Source organism: Ursus americanus, chromosome 25, assembly GCF_024610735.1.
Source record: "Ursus americanus isolate L20-20 chromosome 25, mUrsAme1.1.p, whole genome shotgun sequence".
Classification (NCBI taxonomy): Eukaryota; Metazoa; Chordata; class Mammalia; order Carnivora; family Ursidae; genus Ursus; species Ursus americanus.
The window spans coordinates 38908315-38926189 of NC_142151.1; the positions used below are offsets into that span (position 1 = coordinate 38908315).

At 44.5% G+C, this 17875-nt stretch overlaps 1 protein-coding gene and 1 long non-coding RNA gene across 3 annotated transcripts in view; one reads left to right on the forward strand and one right to left on the reverse strand.

Annotated features, from left to right (window-relative positions):
- Positions 1–4885: 4885 nt before the first annotated feature.
- On the reverse strand, positions 4886–12232 carry AMIGO2 (adhesion molecule with Ig like domain 2). The gene is made up of 2 exons (XM_045801208.2): positions 12095–12232; positions 4886–11730 (listed from the first exon to the last, which is right to left on the reverse strand). Exon 2 carries the CDS (start codon positions 11666–11668, stop codon positions 10103–10105), a length of 1566 nt encoding a protein of 521 aa, XP_045657164.2. The 5' UTR covers positions 11669–11730; positions 12095–12232; the 3' UTR covers positions 4886–10102.
- Positions 12233–12263: 31 nt separating this feature from the next.
- LOC148107811 (uncharacterized) overlaps positions 12264–17875 on the forward strand; it is a 47433-nt gene continuing 41821 nt past the window's right edge. For both annotated transcript variants that reach the window (XR_015721677.1, XR_015721676.1), the window contains exon 1: positions 12264–12359. This is a non-coding gene — a long non-coding RNA (uncharacterized LOC148107811). The remainder of the gene's footprint in view (positions 12360–17875) is intronic.

The window sequence follows — 17875 nt, forward strand, 5'->3', positions numbered from 1 at the left end:
GAAGGATGGGGTTATCGTTTGATGGAAATGAGAAAGACCACGGGAAGGACCACGTTTATGCAACAACCCCAAAGGCGTTTCTAGATCGAATATAAACACGTTGCATGGGAATGTCCATAGATAGTAAAGTGCTCAGTGCCTGGCTCTTACCCAGGGTCAACAATGGCTGAGGGAGAGAGAGAGAGGGAGTGTGGGCTGGGGCTAGAGGGCCCCTGTGTGTATAGCGACATCGCTTGAAGGTGGTTGATAGCAGATAATAAACACATGTTCCAAGAATTTTCCAGAAATAAGTAGAAGAGATGAAGACGTAGTCAGGAAAAACCTCTTCTAAATGCCTCTGCCTCCATCTCCTCTAAATCTTTAGACCCTGTGGGAAGAGGCTTTGCTGCCTGGCAGGAATCCTGGCAACCGGCAGGACTCAAGAGATGCATGGGATTCATGCCACTGGGGGATGATTCTCCCTGAGTGTGCTGTACTTAAAACCGAAGCAGAACTTGAGAATATTCTGAATGACAAATAGCAGGGGAGTTAGTCAGCCACCTCATCATTCGATACAGAAAAGTCCCTAAAGAGCAAGGCCTGAGTCTCCTTCTTCAGGAAAATCTCAGACCCCGTACAAGGCTGCTGAGGATTTCATTTTCCAATGCCCTGCCAGATTCCAAGATTCCTTGATGAATGAACAAGAGCAAAAAAATAAGTAATAACATATTTGTCAATCAAATCACTACATCCTTTGTTGCTAACGAAGGTCGTTTTTAAGATCCTTATTACAAATTATATATAATATTTAGCAATGGGATTTTTCAAACGAATCCTTAGGTGAATAAGATTTATTAATATAAATAGCTCCTGACAAACTTGGCCCCGGATCAAGAACTGCACTTCCTCTGGGTTTTAGGAAAAAGTCAAAGTTATTATAGATGGTGGCTTCGGGGAGATATTTGTTATTTCTCCACTGATTTGAAGTAGGTCGGATGGAGAGCTGAAGGCTTCCCTAAGGTTGTAATTAAGTATGAATATTTTAAAAAACTGAGAACAAATAAAAAAGTAAACAACTCCTTTTAAGCTTTCACATCACAGGTCTTTCATTATGTTTCCACCTCAGGCAAGGTGCTTTTCTTTGGAAAAGGAATACAGTTGAAAAAAAAATAAATTAAAAAACCCTGTGCAATAGTTTTACAAGTCTAGACTTCAAGAAAGACTCGCTCAAGCATGAAGCTTTTCAAGAAGTATTTAAGCAGGCAGGGTTGGGGCAAGAATGCACACGAATGCTCAACAGGCAGCCTGAATTGTTGTAATTTAATTCTGCAGGTCAGTCTGCTATGGTTTTTTTTCCCCTTTTGCTTGAAAATCACATCTTTCTGTCTCTTCCCACCCAAATCATTCGCTCTTATAAAGCCAGCTTAGGCAAATCAATATCTAGGCTAGCAGTGTAAATGTAATTACAGCGAAGCTTGGATAAACATTAGCTCTAAGACATTCCTTGGTCTATAGAGTGATAACTGAATTAAGTAGGATTATTTCATCATTATCGTGTTAAGCCTGCATTATTACACAAAAGAAGCTAATATTTCCATCTCGTTCTAGCCTAGCAAAACATGCTATCAGCATTTACATGAGCGATTTTGGTATGTTTTCTCCATGAAGAGCTATGAAAAATGATTTCATCGCAGCTGCATTTTCAGGAAGGTTCATGCTGGACCCCATCCTGAGGGCCTCGGGATCCATCTGCCGAAGGGTCCCACTATAAGGCAGTTCTGCGGGCCCCGGGGCCTTGGATTCTGACAACCAATTTAGTTGAATCCCCAGGGACCAGGGTACACTCATAGCCTTGTCTTCCATCATGTCCAACAAACTAGGCTTTCTGAATATACAGACCTCTTTGAAGCCTTGGCTCAGGCATTATTTCTCCTGGGAAACTTGCATTGACCTCGCTGTCTTTGGGCATTCCTCTCTCAGCACACTTGCCTGATGACAAAACTCGACTTGCACCTCTCTTCAAAATTTGGGAGCAGCTTGATCATAGTTGATCTCCGGGCCAGGCTCAGGGACTGGCACATATTAGCTATTCAATATTGTGTGTTGAATGAATGAATATAATTGAAAAGCTGAGACACGCAAACACCTACTATGTGCTAGGTGCTGGAGGAAGAGAGAGGAGACACATCCTCCAGTAGCTGAGAATCTGGTCAGGAATACGGGGAACGTAAAGACAGGCAGAAAGTAAACGCCAGCACTGGTGAAGGGCCAAAGCAGTGAGCTGCCAGGGTTGGTGGGGGGAGGTTGGGCATCACTGCAGGACAAGGATCCAGAGCAGAATCCTGAGAGGAGAGCCATGCCCCCGAAGGAAGGGTCACCTGAAGGCAGATACAAGGAGGCAGGGGGGCAGAGGGGGCGTGATGAGCCAGGCCCTGCTACAGAGCTGAAACGTTATTACAATGTAGCAATGTAGTCATGTAGTACGGTGTGTAGACAGCCGTACAGTGTAGACATTAAGAGACTGGGTTCTGGACGGATGCAGACCAAACTGGATTCAAACTCTGACTTCTCTACCATGTGTTCTTTAAGCAAATCGCTTAACATTCCTCAGCCTCAGTTCTCCCATCTGTAAAATGGGCACAAAAATAGTAACTCCCCCATAGGAGCGAGAAAAAATATGCAAAGCCCTTAGCATGGTGCTTACCCATAAAAATGTTACTCTTGTAACTATTATCATTATCACTGTTCTTATTTTCATTCCTGCTTTCCCTGGCTAGGATACCCCCACCCTAACTGTGGTGGGGGTGAGTCTTGGATCTGTGAGTGCAGAGAGAGGACCCATGTGAAATGTTTAGGTCTCTCTCTCCTCTAGATTTGGTTAAAAATGAGAATAGATTGGCAGTAGAATTCTAGATAGAACCCCTGACATTCTTTACAGAGCACTGTGAGCTAGCTTGCAGCACCCCCTTACCATACAGGCTTTTGGAAGGTAAGAGTGCCCGCTAGCATAAGGTTCAGGGCATCTACGGGATGGCATCCAGTTCGCTCCTGTGCTGCATTAGTCCAGCTGGTCAAAGAGACATCGCTGCCAATTATCTTCCTTCTCTCACCTCCTATTTGCCAGAATAGTCATGAGTGGACAAATCAACTTTTACTCTTGAATTCGTTTAATAATGTTTCCTCTGTCAGTTGTACTGTAATCTGCTTTAAGGGGAGAGAGTAGTTAATTATACATCATTTATGGCCCCCACAGTATCTACAATGCTCAATCATCTCTTGGCAATAACTGGCTATTCATCACCAAGGATTTGATCCTTGATCCCATTATACTTGATTCTATAGACACTGCAAAATTCTCCGCGAATATATTTGATGCTCTGCTGACATATCACCTAATAGAGATGTTTAATCAGAGAAGTTACTAGGGGTGCCTGGGTGGCACAGTGGTTGGGCGTCTGCCTTCGGCTCAGGGCGTGATCCCAGCATTATGGGATCGAGCCCCACATCAGGCTCCTCCGCTATGAGCCTGCTTCTTCCTCTCCCACTCCCCCTGCTTGTGTTCGCTCTCTCTCTGGCTGTCTCTATCTCTGTCAAATAAATAAATAAAATCTTTAAAAAAAAAAAAAAAGATAAGTTACTAAGGCTGTCTTGTGAAATAATTTTAAAATTATTTTGAGAAATCTAACTTTAAAATTAGTTGAAAAAGTACCCCCGGCTCTGAATAGTCCCTTCCACTCGTCCAGAAATGTAAAACAAACTCTCAGATATCCTCTCCAATAGAACTATTTACTCTGTAAATTTGGGTCATTTTAAATAAAAACAAAGCAAAAATGAACTTCTGGGACTTCATCAAAATAAAAAGCTTCTGCACAGCCAAGGAAACAGTCATAAAACTAAGAGGCAGCCCATGAAATGGGAGAAGACATTTGCAAATGACACTACAGATAAAGGGCTGGTATCCAAAATCTATAAAGAACTTCTCAAACTCAGCACTCAAAAAACAAATAACCCAGTCAAAAAATGGGCAGAAGACATGAACAGACACTTCTCCAAAGAAGACATACAAATGGCCAACAGACACATGAAAAGATGCTCAACATCATTAGCCATCAGGGAAATTCAAATCAAAACCACATTGAGGTACGACCTTATACCAGTTAGAACGGCAAAAATTAACAAAACAGGAAACAACAAATGTTGGTGAGGATGCGAAGAAAGGGGACCCCTCTTACACTGTTGGTGGGAATGCAAGCTGGTGGAGCCACTCTGGAAAACAGTATGGAGGTTCTTCGAGATGTTAAGAATAGAGCTACCCTAGGACCCAGCAATGGCACTACTAGGTATTTACCCCAAAGATACAGATGTAGTGAAAAGAAGGGGCACATGCACCCCGATGTTCATAGCAGCAATGTCCACAACAGCCAAACTGTGTAAGGATCCCAGATGCCCTTCAACAGATGAATGGATAAAGAGGATGTGGTCCATATATACCATGGAATATTATTCAGCCATCAGAAAGGATGAATATCCACCATTTGCATCGGCATGGATGGAATCGGAGGGGATTATGCTAAGTGAAGTAAGTCAAGCAGAGAAAGACAATTATCATATGGTTTCATTCATATTTGGAACATAAGCGATAACATGGACAACCATAGGGGCAGGGAGGGAAATCCGAAGGGGGAGAAATCAGAGAGGGAGACGAACCATGAGAGACTATGGACTCCAGGAAACAAAATGAGGGTTTCAGAGGCGAGGGGGTAACAGGGTGTTGGGTATTAAGGAGGGCACATGCTGTGATGAGCACTGGGAGTTGTACGTAACTAATGAATCATTGAACACTACATCAAAAACGAATGATGTACTTTACAGGGGCTAACTGAACATAATAATCAATCAGTCAATCAATCAATCAATCACTCCTGGTGCCGCAAGGAAGTATTTCTGACAAAATAAATAAATAAATAAAAATTAAAAATATGAAAAACACTTTTAAACCTTAAAAAATGTAATTGAATCATTTATTCATTTAAATATCTTCAACCTGTCATTTATAATGATAAAACATATTTTTTCGTTTTTTGTGTATTAAGCAACTTCAGGCATGAAGGGCAGCCAGACTGAGTCAGTAGACAGGAGGAGACCTTGTCTATTAAACCCAGAGATTTCCGGTTTTGCTACATGTGACACATCGTATCTTACAGGGAAAAAAAATTCCTACCTTTATTATGTTTGAATGACTTCCGATCCCCTAACCTTCTATTCCTCTTCTCCCAGATTGGCTGTGCGCACTAATCCATTCCCGTTTACGTCTATAGAAAGTTTACTCATGACCTATGCTTTCCAAGGTCGTTCCATTGGTAGAACACTTACAAGACTGCTGTGCTGTTATCTTTGAAATGACTCTCATGGTAAAAATGGTTGATTGGCCAAGTTGTCTGGGAAAATTATTTATCCCTTCTGAGCCTCTGTTTCCTATCTATGACAGGGTGGAATATTGTCCACCTTTGAGGGCTTCTGTGATAAGGAATGATAATGCCACCATCTCTCACAGTGTGCCTGGCACTTAGCAAGTACTTAAAAAATTAAACCCAATATATATATATATATATCACATTTTATAATTTACAAAGGGTTTGTATGTTTCCATACTCTGCTCTGGTCCTCAACTATGGAAGGGATCTCTTCCCTGGAATCCATCCACAAGCAACAATGGTCCTTCACAGAGTCCTCTAAATTATTCAGGATGTTATTATATGAGTTTTTAGTTCTACTTCTTAATATATTACTATGCAATAATGTTTGCAAGGGCAAAGTAACCAACATCGTTCCACACTATCTTATTATAAAATATAAAAATAGGGCTTTGGAGGCTGGCTCTTGGGCAGGGAGTCATGAGAGAACCATGAAAGGAATCCTAATGTTTCTTTAAAAACTATTATTCTATTATACTGAAAAAACAAAGGCGTTTGGTTTTCTGCAGATGAAATCTGCACTCAAACATGCCTTCACTTCACTATAATATAATCAAATCTAAAGCTCCAAAGTTTATTGTTACAGACCTGTTGTAGCTGCTTTCAACAAAAATAGTTTTAAAAATGAGAGAATCAGAGATTGAGTCACCTCAAAATAATTATTCCTCTGTTTTAAAATTGGGAAAAATATAAATCATAAATTACAGCCAACAACCGACCCTAGAGTTCATTCGGTATCAGAGAAGTAACTCCTTTGTTTCTCCAACACATCAGAATTTTTTTTTAAGAGAGCGCTAAAATTCTTCTTTTTATTAATAAATCCATTAGCAAGTAATAATAGTCTATTTTGACACAGCCCTAACCACGACATTTGCTGTGGTCCAGTTTAGGATATATTTCATCAAAATAGGAAGAATCAGAATTATGAGAAAAAAATCTTTAATAATATGATGGGAGGGCCTTACCCCAAATCTCCTCAGTCAGATTCTCTGGTTGGGGAGTGTGTAGAGGGTAGCTGCTAGAAACCCTGTTTATCTACCTTTCCCCTGTGATTCTATCAAGAAGCCTGGTGTCAGACCTATTACTAGATCACTTCGTAAACACTAGATGATACCCCGAAAGGGGACAATAATCAAGCAGCAGTTATGGCAAAGGAAAAGCCAATGATGTTAGAGGATGTTTAGGCTATATCCTGTTTTAACAGTGTTTAGCAGGTCAATCCCAAATCAGATGTCTTATTTAGAATTTGGACTGATTATATATCTTCCTGTCTCTGGTTTCCACCTATATCCCTTGTGATGAACATTTAGGAAAATGTTTATTTGGAAAAGTTAAAACAAACAAACATTTTTTTCTGGGCAAATAATTCATGCAATTAAAGCCAAAAATAAACATATTTACATCTCTATAGGCCAAACAAGGAGGATTAATGCAGAAGTTGATTCTAATAAGAAACTGTCTCAGGTCATTCTTTCAGATTATAAATCTTTTTTTTTTTAAGATTTTATTTATTTATTTGAAAGAGAGCATGCACGCAAGAGACATGATGTGGGGAGAGGGGCAGAAGGAGAGGAAGAAGCAGACACCCCACTGAGCAGGGACACCCCCACCCCCACACACACACCATGATGTGGGGCTCCATCCCAGGACCCTAGAATCATGACCTGAGCCAAAGGCAGAGGCTTAACCAACTGAGCCACCCAGGAGCCCCTCAGATTATAAATCTTAAGAAAAAGTGTAGTTAAGAAATTAAACTCATGATTATCTATCGAGTCCATTGCCATAAAACTAGTATCTTCTAATTATAGTGAAAAATACTCTAAGCCCAGGAAAATTTCACGTCTTTGATTTTTGCTGAATTTCTTCAATGTGTATCCACTTCTCTCACAACTCTATAATAAAAAATACTAAGTATCTTAAAAGAATAACCTAGTCACATAATCCAGATTATTACTTGGAAGGAAAATTATATAAAATTTTTGAGTGGGACAAATTTAAGATACAAATTAGTTCTGTTCCTATATTTAAAATACATGTGGTCAGGCTGCTACCAAAAAAAAAAAAGAGAGAGAGATATACCTAAGAACTTAGAATTCCACATCGTAACATTCAGTTCCATGCTTTTTCACCACCATGCCATCCTACTTTTGTTCAAAATACAGCTTTGCTTTTCAGTATTCAGGATTTTGTTTTCATTGTGATTATGCATATGTTAGTTTTGATCTCAGCTCAGCCTGTCATTTACCTGAAATATACTAGGACCAGCCAAGATTGGGCTCCACAAACTCCCTACTCCAAGCACTGTCTATGTTATTCTGCCAAATGCAACACACGTTTCCTAGGATCAAGGCTTTTGAGGGCTGAAGGACCCTAGGGATCCTGTCCAGAAAAGGTGCAATTCAGAGACCCTCTCTGTAGCTTCCCTGCCCGTGTATGGCCCTGCTCTTTGGCACGCTCAAAGTCAGGGTAATCACGGCCCCTGCAGGCAGCTCTGCCTATGGCCGGCGAGCATCAGTGGTTCAAGAGATTTTCCTTGTGTCCAGACTAGCTGTGTGAAGCTCAACAGATCACAGCATCTTTGAGTGAGTTTCTCCAAGTACGAAGAAAGAGTGAGGACTTCAAAGGTCATACAGATCACAGAATTCTTCCTAATTAACAAAATGGCAGGAACAGGAATAAAACGTTTGCCTATAACAGCTTTGGGTCTAAAGGATCTTATCTAATTGGCGAAGTCTGTGTTTTAAAGGCAGAGGCAGCGATTTTTTCACACCACGCAACAAAGAATTTTCAACACTCTTGAGTAGTGGCTCTGCATCCTGATCTGTGGGGGTACAGAACCGGGCCACGCACTCACTCCTCAACACCCTGCTGACCAGTGTCTGCCACGGGAGCCTGGCTTGGCACTTACAGAGTTGTCACCAAATGTCCACTGTTTCCCCAAACCCACCATTGTTAGTCTTCCCTTCTCATCTCCTTCGCTTTTTGTCACCGTTGCTCATTTCCGTCTTTTGCAAATTGTCTTCTCTCTTAGCCCCAGGGACAACGCAGCCCTGATTCTCCTTTGCCACTTTCTGACCACTCTTCTGTCTCATTCTTTGGCTCTTTCTCCATGCCCACCATTAGAAATAACCATTCTTTGACTCTCTTGTCCTTGCCAGGAAGAATCCTGTACCTTAGCCCTCCTTCCATCCTGGTCACTAATTCACTGTGTGGTCTTAGATAACCCACAATCTTCTCTGGGCTTCATTTGTCCCTGAGAAAGAGAAGGAGCTGGACGTGATGGTCCAAAATGTCCCTTCGGGCTACGCAGCTCTAGGCTAGTCTATCCTAACCCCACTCCTGTATTCCATCGGTATGTGGGACAGTTTCCGAGAGCCCGTACCAGTCTGCGGTGGCCAAGGCCACCCGGACATCAACACTTCCAGTGTGGGAAGGAACCCAAAACATCACCTTGCCTGCCATCCTCATTTCATAGCTGAGGAAATCGAGGCCCAGAAGGAGTACTCGGTCACCTGACAGCAGAGATGGGAACAAGGAGGAGGTCGCCTGGGCCCTCAGTGTGCTGCCGAATCGGGTCTTCGGTGTCCTCCACACCCGGCCGAAGGGCATAAGGGTCAAGGTGTCGTACAGAAGGCATCAGCTGGGTAGAACACTTTAGAAGATGAACTCTATGTCGTAACTGCAAACAATCTGGAGAGATATTTGCTAGACAGGATGCTTTAGACAAAGCAGAACAATATGATCACATAAAACATCTCAGATTTATGTTTTTAAACAGCCAAATACAACATCAAGTCACAGAATACATATATTTACATTAATGCAAATGTCCGAAGCACAATACAGTAGAATCTACTTAACAGTTCATCTAATTTGATTTACATATACACGAGCCTATGAACAAATATCAGCTAGAACAAAGGTTTAAGAAGTTACTTGGACATTTTGGTATTGACACCTACGTGTTTATGGCAACAAATGATGATAACTTCCAACTTTCGGTAGGATCTTTTGTGCAAGGATAAGAATGTACAGAATGGAAAGAAGACAAACAAATGTACATTGATTGCACTATTTATCTAACACCATTTGGGATGTGGCATTATCCAGCAAATTTTATCAGAGTAGTCTGTTTACTGTGGTCTCGAATGATGACATGAGCTGAATTACTCCCAGATCTAACCTTACTTTGTGCTTCATAAGTGCCGTTTGGTTCTTCCTTCTGCATCTTTTAAAAAATGAAATAGGACACTAATGCTTTTCTTTAAAATAACTTTGGTCCTAAGAAGTCAGTAAAGTCTCTTTTTTTAAAGAACACCAATACGTGAAATTTTTTCTTTCTTTCAAGAATCCTGAACAAAAAGACAAGGTCACCTCCAGACCAGCTTCGAAATTATCGGTGGCACTAAAAACTAAGAGACTGTTATCTAGAACTTAAACTTCGGAAAACAACCCCATCTTCCTCTGGCACATTGAGGAACCAAAGCGCACCTGACCACAGTTCCTAGTAATCAGTTAAAGAGGCCATTCGGTTGCACTGCAAAACACAAAACACCACCATTTCTGTCCTGCTGTTTATTTTGCAGACTGCACAGAAAGTGAAGTATGGCGTGATTAAATTACTACAGCATACAGGGACAGGCACAAAATTAAGTGGACGCCACAAAGGGTGTGTCTGAAAACACGGAATTGACCGAATCGGAGTCGGATTTCACCCTCGTGGACTTCAGGATGCCCTCGGCTATGACCGTGTCACTGGGAAAGAGCCTGACTTTCCCGTTCTGCCCTGCGGCAGTATCCTTCAGGGGTTCCAAAAACACCACTCTTTTACCAGCCCCGGCCTTCCGCTCGTCAGCAGGGGTGTCGCCAGCAGGGCCGGGATTGAGAATAGACGAATGGGCATTGCTTTGGTTGAGAATATTTTTTTGTCTCTTGCTTTTACACTTGCAGGGACACGGCGTCAGATAGAGGTACAGAAGTACCAAAACGATACTGGCCACGCAGGCGGCGAGGGTGGTGAAAGCGGTGTTAAATGCCTCATGGGCGTGGGATCTGTTCACGGTGAAATTGCTCACGTTGATGGTGACGTCCACGGTCTCGTTTAACAGGCGCTGCCTGTTCATGGCGATACAGGAATACACTCCCGCGTCCTCAAAACGAGGACTCTCTATAACCAGACTTCCATTGTGAAACACGTGAAAGTTTTCCAGCTCTTGATCCGGCTCCAGCAGTCTGTTATCCGGGCCGACCCAAACGAAATCGGTATTTGCATTGCCAGTCTTGCTGTCACAGGGGACAATCAGCCTTTCCCCAACTTGAGCCTCATGAATAAAGCCAAGTGCACGGAAGGAGCCATTGATGATGCTGTCCGAGCAATTCATAAAGCTCTCCTGGAGCAGAAGCACCTGACGGGAGTGCTTCGAGTCAGACCACAGGCGACAGGTATAATCGTTCTTAAAATCCATCACGGAGCTGAAGTGCCTGCGATACCAAAAGATCAGCAACGAATAGAGGGAACAGTCACAGACAAACGGGTTTCCATGAAGGTAGATGCCTCTCAGCTGTTTTCCTGGTACTAAATTAATATGGTGCATTGGCAGGGAGGGGATTCGGTTATAGGAAACATCTAGAAACATCAGCTCTGCCAGCTTGAACCTTCCAACATACAAATCCATGGGAAAGTGCGTGAGAAAGTTTCCACTTAAGTAGAGTTTTTGCAACTGGGAGAGCCCTCCAAAAGCTGAAGGATCGAGATAGGAAATGTGATTGTTGTAAAGCAGGAGTACTTCCAGAACCTTCAACTCTTGGAACACTGCACTTTTCACGGTCTTCAGCTTATTGGAGGATAAGTCAAGACACTTCAAATTTGGAGTTGTGGAAAAACTGCCTGTGGAAATGCTGGTGATGTTGTTATGACGAATAATTAGGGTGTTCAGCTTAACAAATGATGCTGGAATCCACTCAGCATCCAGAAGCCCGATCCTGTTATAGCTCAGATCCAGCCTCTTCATCAGTCTGAAAAGGTTCCCAGGCACCTTGGACAGGTTTTTGTTGGTGCAGCTCACGACGTCCGTGGCACAGATGCAGGCGGTGGGGCACACCCCGGAGGCGCCGCGGCTCACGGTCACCGTGATCACCAACAAACACAGCAGCTCCCTGCAGCCCGGTCTGACAACTCCAGGCAGGGTGGGCAGCGTGTGTAAACGTAAAGACATTATGGTCGCCTCCAAGTCTCTTCCTGGCGCCTTTCCACCAGCTCAGCCTCCCACCAGTGAACCTGGTAAACAATCAATATTTGAAAGGGGGGGGGGAAGCAAAGTTAACTACCACCAGTTAACCCTTAAGAATCATAGCTTGCTTTCTTTTCAATAACTTTTGAAATGCAGGTTTTGTGTCACGCTGGGGAGCCTACGATGGTTTTTTACTGTTAAATGCAATTTTTTCCTGGGCTACTCCTGCTTACTTTCATTTACGGTCACACTCTATCAGTACAACTGTCTCAACATCAGAAATTCAGTATTTTTTTTAACGTGCAGGCTGCGTCGTTTTTTAAACTCCTCCAACAGACACAAAAATACACAAACGCATCCTACAAACAAACGGAAATGCATAGGAAGCCACCCATCCAGAAAACAACTCACAGAGCTGAAAAGCCTCACTGGCTCCGGGGATAGGCCGCCGACGGTGGTGTCTTCTGAAGGTCTGTGAGTCTGTCTGTCTCTGTCCGTCACTCTGGCATCTTCCGAGTTCCTTTCCCTCCTGCTCCCGGCGGGCGGCAGCCTCTCGCTGGCTCTCAACTTTGGGGAGTTTCAAGCAGCCGCGGCGGCAGCAGCCACCCCGGACGCAGGAAACGTCTCGGTCGGCTCCGGTGGGTTCTCCCGGGCTCTCTTCATTGCTCGGCTAAAGGTACCGCCTCGGCGCCCCGGCCGTCGCGCGTCCGGGCGCGGGGAGCCCCACTCCGGGAGCCGGGTCCGAGGGGCGGGGGCGCCGGCAGCGGCTGGGTCCGGGCCCCGCCTCCCCGCGCTCCGAAGCTAGCAGGACCCCGGGTTCCCGCGCGCCGCCGCCCGGGTTTTATCCCCGTGCGCGGGGTCGGCTGCGGGGCGGGGAGACGGTCCCGCCCCTGCGCGTCCTCCCTCCGGCTGGAAGCAGCTCCGAGGCTGCGGGCGGGAGCAGGCTGGGCGCACGGCGGGGGGCGCGCGGCGCGGGGAGGGGGCGGCGGCGCAGCCAATCGGAGCGGCGGCCGGCATCCCTCTCGCCCCCACCCCGGGGCCTCGCCGCCACCTCCCGCCTCCCCGGAGAGGGACGCGGCAGAGCGGGGTGCACACCCGAGGCTCACCCGTTCCCACCCGCTGTGTGCGTGTGTCCAGCCCCGAACGGGGTGGTGGGGCGGGGGATTCAGGGGGCACGCCCAGCCAGGGAAGGAGAGGTGTCTCGCTTGAAGACCCCACTTGTCGCGGCCGCCCGTGTCCACTCCCCGACCTCTCGTTGCTTTCTTTGGGCCAGGGCCAAGGGGGCTTCCGCAGGGCTAAGTGCAGCTGGTTTTAAAGGTCTAGAAAATAAACACAGAAGTCGCCTTCCGTCTCCGCTCACGTTTGGGGGGAGGGGGTGTGTAGGGAAATGGGCACTTTCCCTCTGGTGCGACCAAGATCTCTGTTTGGAGGAAGGAACCGGGAAGGCGCTGCGCAGACACGCCGCACCTCCCTGGGAAAGTTCTATCCCTTTCTAACTCAGGAGGCGGCATCAAGGATGGTGCCCAATCCGAAAAGGAGAAGCACAGGAAAGAAGGCTTGGGGCCGACCTTCCGGCTGGAATGCAAAGATAAGGGTATTAAGCTTTAAAAAAAAAAAAAAAATCCCGGAGCCAGACTTTTTCCCTCTTTTCTTAGGGGGTTGGAATGGGGGTGGGGGTGGAGGCCAATGTGTTCATGCCGGATAGGGTCTGACCCTAGAAGGGGTGCCGGGCGCGGAGGTTCTTCATACCTCTCAAGAGGCGGGCCGGCGTCTGACTCAAGCGTGCTTTGGTCTAGCAGGCTAGGAGACGTGCAATCCGGAGCGGACACCCCCTCCCCCCGAAAAAAAGCCCAGGTGGACAAATACAAGGTGGAGGGCTCGGGGTTGATGAGCTTTTCTATTAAAAATCCCTTTTTGTTTAATTCCAAGATCAGTTTTAACGATGGGATTTGACTGAGCCGGATGGCGCATTTGTCCATTATATCTGGATTAAAAAAAAATTACTGCCCTGACAAGAGATAACTAACTAAAGCAGAAGGGATAGGGAGACTGAAGGCAGACCAAATTGAGAACACAGGTAGGAGCATGGCACGTAACTTGTAATATGACTTAAAAAAATAAAACTGTTGCTGCAACAACCTACGCGCCCACCCCCACCCCCACCCCCACCCCCACCCCCACACTTGAGCAACCTTGAATTTATGGAAGTTGGTCCCTATATTGCTCATGAATGGATTCACGTGGGTTCACGTGGTAGCGCAGTGCCAAATTTAAATAAAACTGTGCATTGTTAATTTAGTCAGCCTGTTTGTAGACTAAATCTGAAATAGCGCTGATAAATCAAGATTTTTTGTCAGGTGAAAGCAGCTTGATTCAGGAATTTTATCCTAAGAAGAATGCCGCCTGACATGCTCTAGGAAAGCTTCCTCACTGTGAGCAATCAGGAGAGGCTGAAGTTGAACGTTTCCAAAGTTAGGCCACACTTCCTGGGCTTCTCAAAAAGCCTGGGTCTCCAGCCTTCCTTTTTACAGTACAACGATTAACACAGAGAAATGGAATTGGGATCGCTCAGAGGAATACTTTCTCAATGACTAACAAACAGGTTTTTGCAACGTTTTACTAAGGAAATAACATCCTATTCAAAGGAAACCAGGAAGGTGGGAGAAGGTCCTGTATGTCCTAGGAAAGTAGTGTCAAAAGAAAAGGGCTCAAACGTGGACTCAATCTGAGTAGCTCCAGGGGCATCGCAGAAACACGTGCAAAGATTACCCAGCAGAAATAAACCAAATGCACTCAAAATCCACACACATGTATCTATTTGAAGCCCTGATTTTTGAGATGCTGCCCATTTGGCAAGAGGAAAGGAGTTTTGAAAGGGGTGGGTTTACATGGATTTGAGAAGAAAAAGCTAAGCATTTACCTTAATTTTGGGCATAAGGTGTGACCTTATGTTGTGGAAGGAACTTTCTCTACATCCTTTCACCGATCCTGCCAGATCCTCTCTTTTCGTTAGAAGGGAAGTTCCACAAGGGCAGAAATGTTATGTCTTGGACACTGCTCTATTCTTAGCTTCTGGAACTCTGCTTGACGCTTGCTTGGCATTCAGTAAATTTTTGATAAATAAACTGAGGAATGGGGAACCTATTCTAGGCTTCGTTGAGCTGAGCCTGCTGGTTGATATTCTGCTCTCTATACTTCAAAGCTTGTCAGAAAGAAGAGAAGAGAGGGAAAGAGGAGCCCTGCGAAATGACTTGGGTCCTGGATCCCGTAGAACCTGAACGCCACCACACACTTTTACTTCCTTTCTAATTACATCCTCCACCCCCCTTTATATTTCCTTAAATTATTTTGAGTTGCGTTCATGTCCTTATGACTGCAAGAGTCCGAGTGCGTGTAATGATGGTAATAATAAATACGTATTGAGCTATTATGATGTGCTAGGTCCTGAGCTCTGTGTTTCACATGAATTATTTCATTTACTGCTCGCCATAACCCTGCAACATTATGTAATCCTATAATCCAGATGGTAAACAACTGTGTTCCAAATTATTTGAAAATGGAATGGGATGAAATTAGCTTGAGGCTCCATTTGAAGGATTTAGATTAAACTGAAAAGAGATGTTTCTGACGGGGTGGCTCCAGGCTGGAATGGTTGCCAAGACAGATGGTTGAGTTGCCTTCTCAGGAGTTTAAAATAGGACAGATAGATATTCTTCTGGACTTTTCCACATGGCACAATCGTTTGGTATTTTTGACCATTCAGTGACTCCAGCAGATAGTAGAAAGTGGATTGATTCTGAATCCTGTGTGCTGAGGCAGGGGTGAACATGTGGGTGTCTGGCTGAGTCTGCAAGTAACCGACCTGGGGGCAGGGATTTCGGTCGATGAAATCTCAGGGCTTTCTCCGGTTGTAATCAAAGACTTAAGGCCTCAGAGATAGGAGACAAGAGATGGTTGCAGCACTAGTGTGTGATTCAGAGCCCTTTTTACTAAGAATGAACCCTTTCATGGCACTTTATATCCGATGAAGGGCTTGCCCAATGCGTGTTTCCTTGGATTCTAGCAACCCATGCTGTAAGCAGGCGTACTTGGGACACCAGCCGATATCTATCATGGACTCCTCTCTTCACCTGGGGGTGCATCCGGTGTTCTTCGGGGACAGCTCCCAGGGGTCTCCAGCTCTTCAGGGAACTTTATGCCGAGGCCCCCTCGCTTTGGGGGCAGCCCTGTGCAGAGGGTTTTTACAGTGTGACTGGAGCCTCGGCCCACAGGAAACACATCCCTTCGCCCACCAGCTCTGGAAGTGTATTCCGTTCCTATAACAGCCTGTTTTTCCTTTGGCCTCATCCAGTTGGTTTTTGTAAATTGCTCAGGATTTGTGGTAGAACCAGATCTCTCACCCAGTACTACGCTGCTCTCTGGATGGAGATTTAGGCTCCAGCCCCCGCTCTCTGAACTCCAGGGGGCTTGGTTCTCAAAAGCCGGAAGCCACCTTGGCTAGAAATGCAGGCTAGTCAGTTACCCCCATGCCCTGTCCAGGGAGAGCCCAGAATGGGGCAACTCTTTGGGCAATTCTCACTCACTCTCTGCTCTATCTCCTGTCTTCAAGGACATAGGCTGCATAGGTTGTTTCTTTCGTTTTTCATTTAGTTGAGATGAAATTCCATAAACAGAATTCACCTTTTTTTTTTTTTTACCTTTGAAGATCATCTGAAAGAGCACATACTTATGTCATAACAGTAGGTTTTTAGGGGTGCCTGGGTGGCTCAGTCGTTAAGCGTCTGCCTTTGGCTCAGGGCCTGATCCCAGGGTCCTGGGATGGAACCCCGCATCGGATTCCCTGCTCCACTGGGAGCCTGCTTCTTCCTCTCCCACTCCCCCTGCTTGTGTTCCCTCTCTCTCTGGCTGTCTCTCTCACTGTCAAATAAATAAATAAAATCTTTTTTTTAAAAAAAAAGGTAGGTTTCTAGAATTGTCTTCTCTTTCCTTATCTGCATTTTCTATTTTTTTCACAATGTTTTTGTGATAAGAAAATGCACAATGAGTGATTGCAATTGTTTAAAGTTACCTGGGACTAAGTCATATGCATCAATGTTTCTGCTTTATTGTGATTCCTATTTAATATCCGGGGACTCTAGTTTCAGAGAGCAAAACCCTCCTCTGGTTTCTCAGGTACCAGGTGACTCCAGTTTCCCCTGATTTGTTCTGTGCTAGCACTACAATCCTTTATTTGGCAGGTATTTACTGAGCACCTACTATGTGCCAGGCACTATTCTTTAGTCTGAGGATTATAGCCATACGTTAAGGCTGCCAGAGCCGTGCCAGCCCAGCTGGAATGAGAGGCATACTAGTCAATCATGTGTTTCTTATTGACCGATTGTCCACACTCCCAGATTTGAGGCTCAACATCCTTGTTTGGGGTCAACTCCCAACAGCTGTGAATCCTTCTCTCTCAGCGCATTTTTAGACCCGCCTTTGTGAAGGTGGCAGGAGCCTCTGTCCCACACCACCATGTGTCCATGTGTTTTTCCGTGAGAAAGAAAAACAAAAAGAGCAACTAAAGCCCTTTTTTCCTTAATCCTGGAAGTATGACATGCTCAATGTAGAAAAATTGGAAATACAGAAAAGATGTAAAGAATCAGAGAATGTCATTCATAATCTTACTGGTAAATTACATTTCTGCTCAAAGAATAAATCCATTGTAGTGAGGAGCCTGCGACGTTGCAAAAGGATGGTTTGTCATAATTATGTAAAGAGAAAAGAAATAAACAGACTTTTTTTTTAATGCTCTGAAATTCTCAGCCTTAGGAATGAAGTAAGCAGATGAAAACTTGTTTTATGAAATTCAGTGTGTCAAGGCCATGCTCCTAGCATTATGGTTACCTCTTGCAATTTTGGTCATAAATGGTAGGTGCTCTAATTTCCGTTGTGCTCATTATTAGCCTGAAGGGAATCGTCTAATTGAATTCCTAAATGCTATTGCATCCCTCAAAACTGGGGCTAATTTTATCTCCCTGATGAATATGGATAATGTTTAACAAACCCAGGTTGGAGAATTATATGAAGTGTTCAGACTCCTATTTTATGTTCTTTAAAAAAATATGATTTCCTGTAGCAGTAATTAATTGGTCACTTTTCATAAAGATAATATCTGAGTATTCAAAGAAATACCTGATTTGAAGCAATAAGTAT

Excerpts from the sequence above, each read along its gene's own strand:
- AMIGO2 (XM_045801208.2), bottom strand. The coding sequence starts at position 11,668 with ATGTCTTTACGTTTACACACGCTGCCCACCCTGCCTGGAGTTGTCAGA.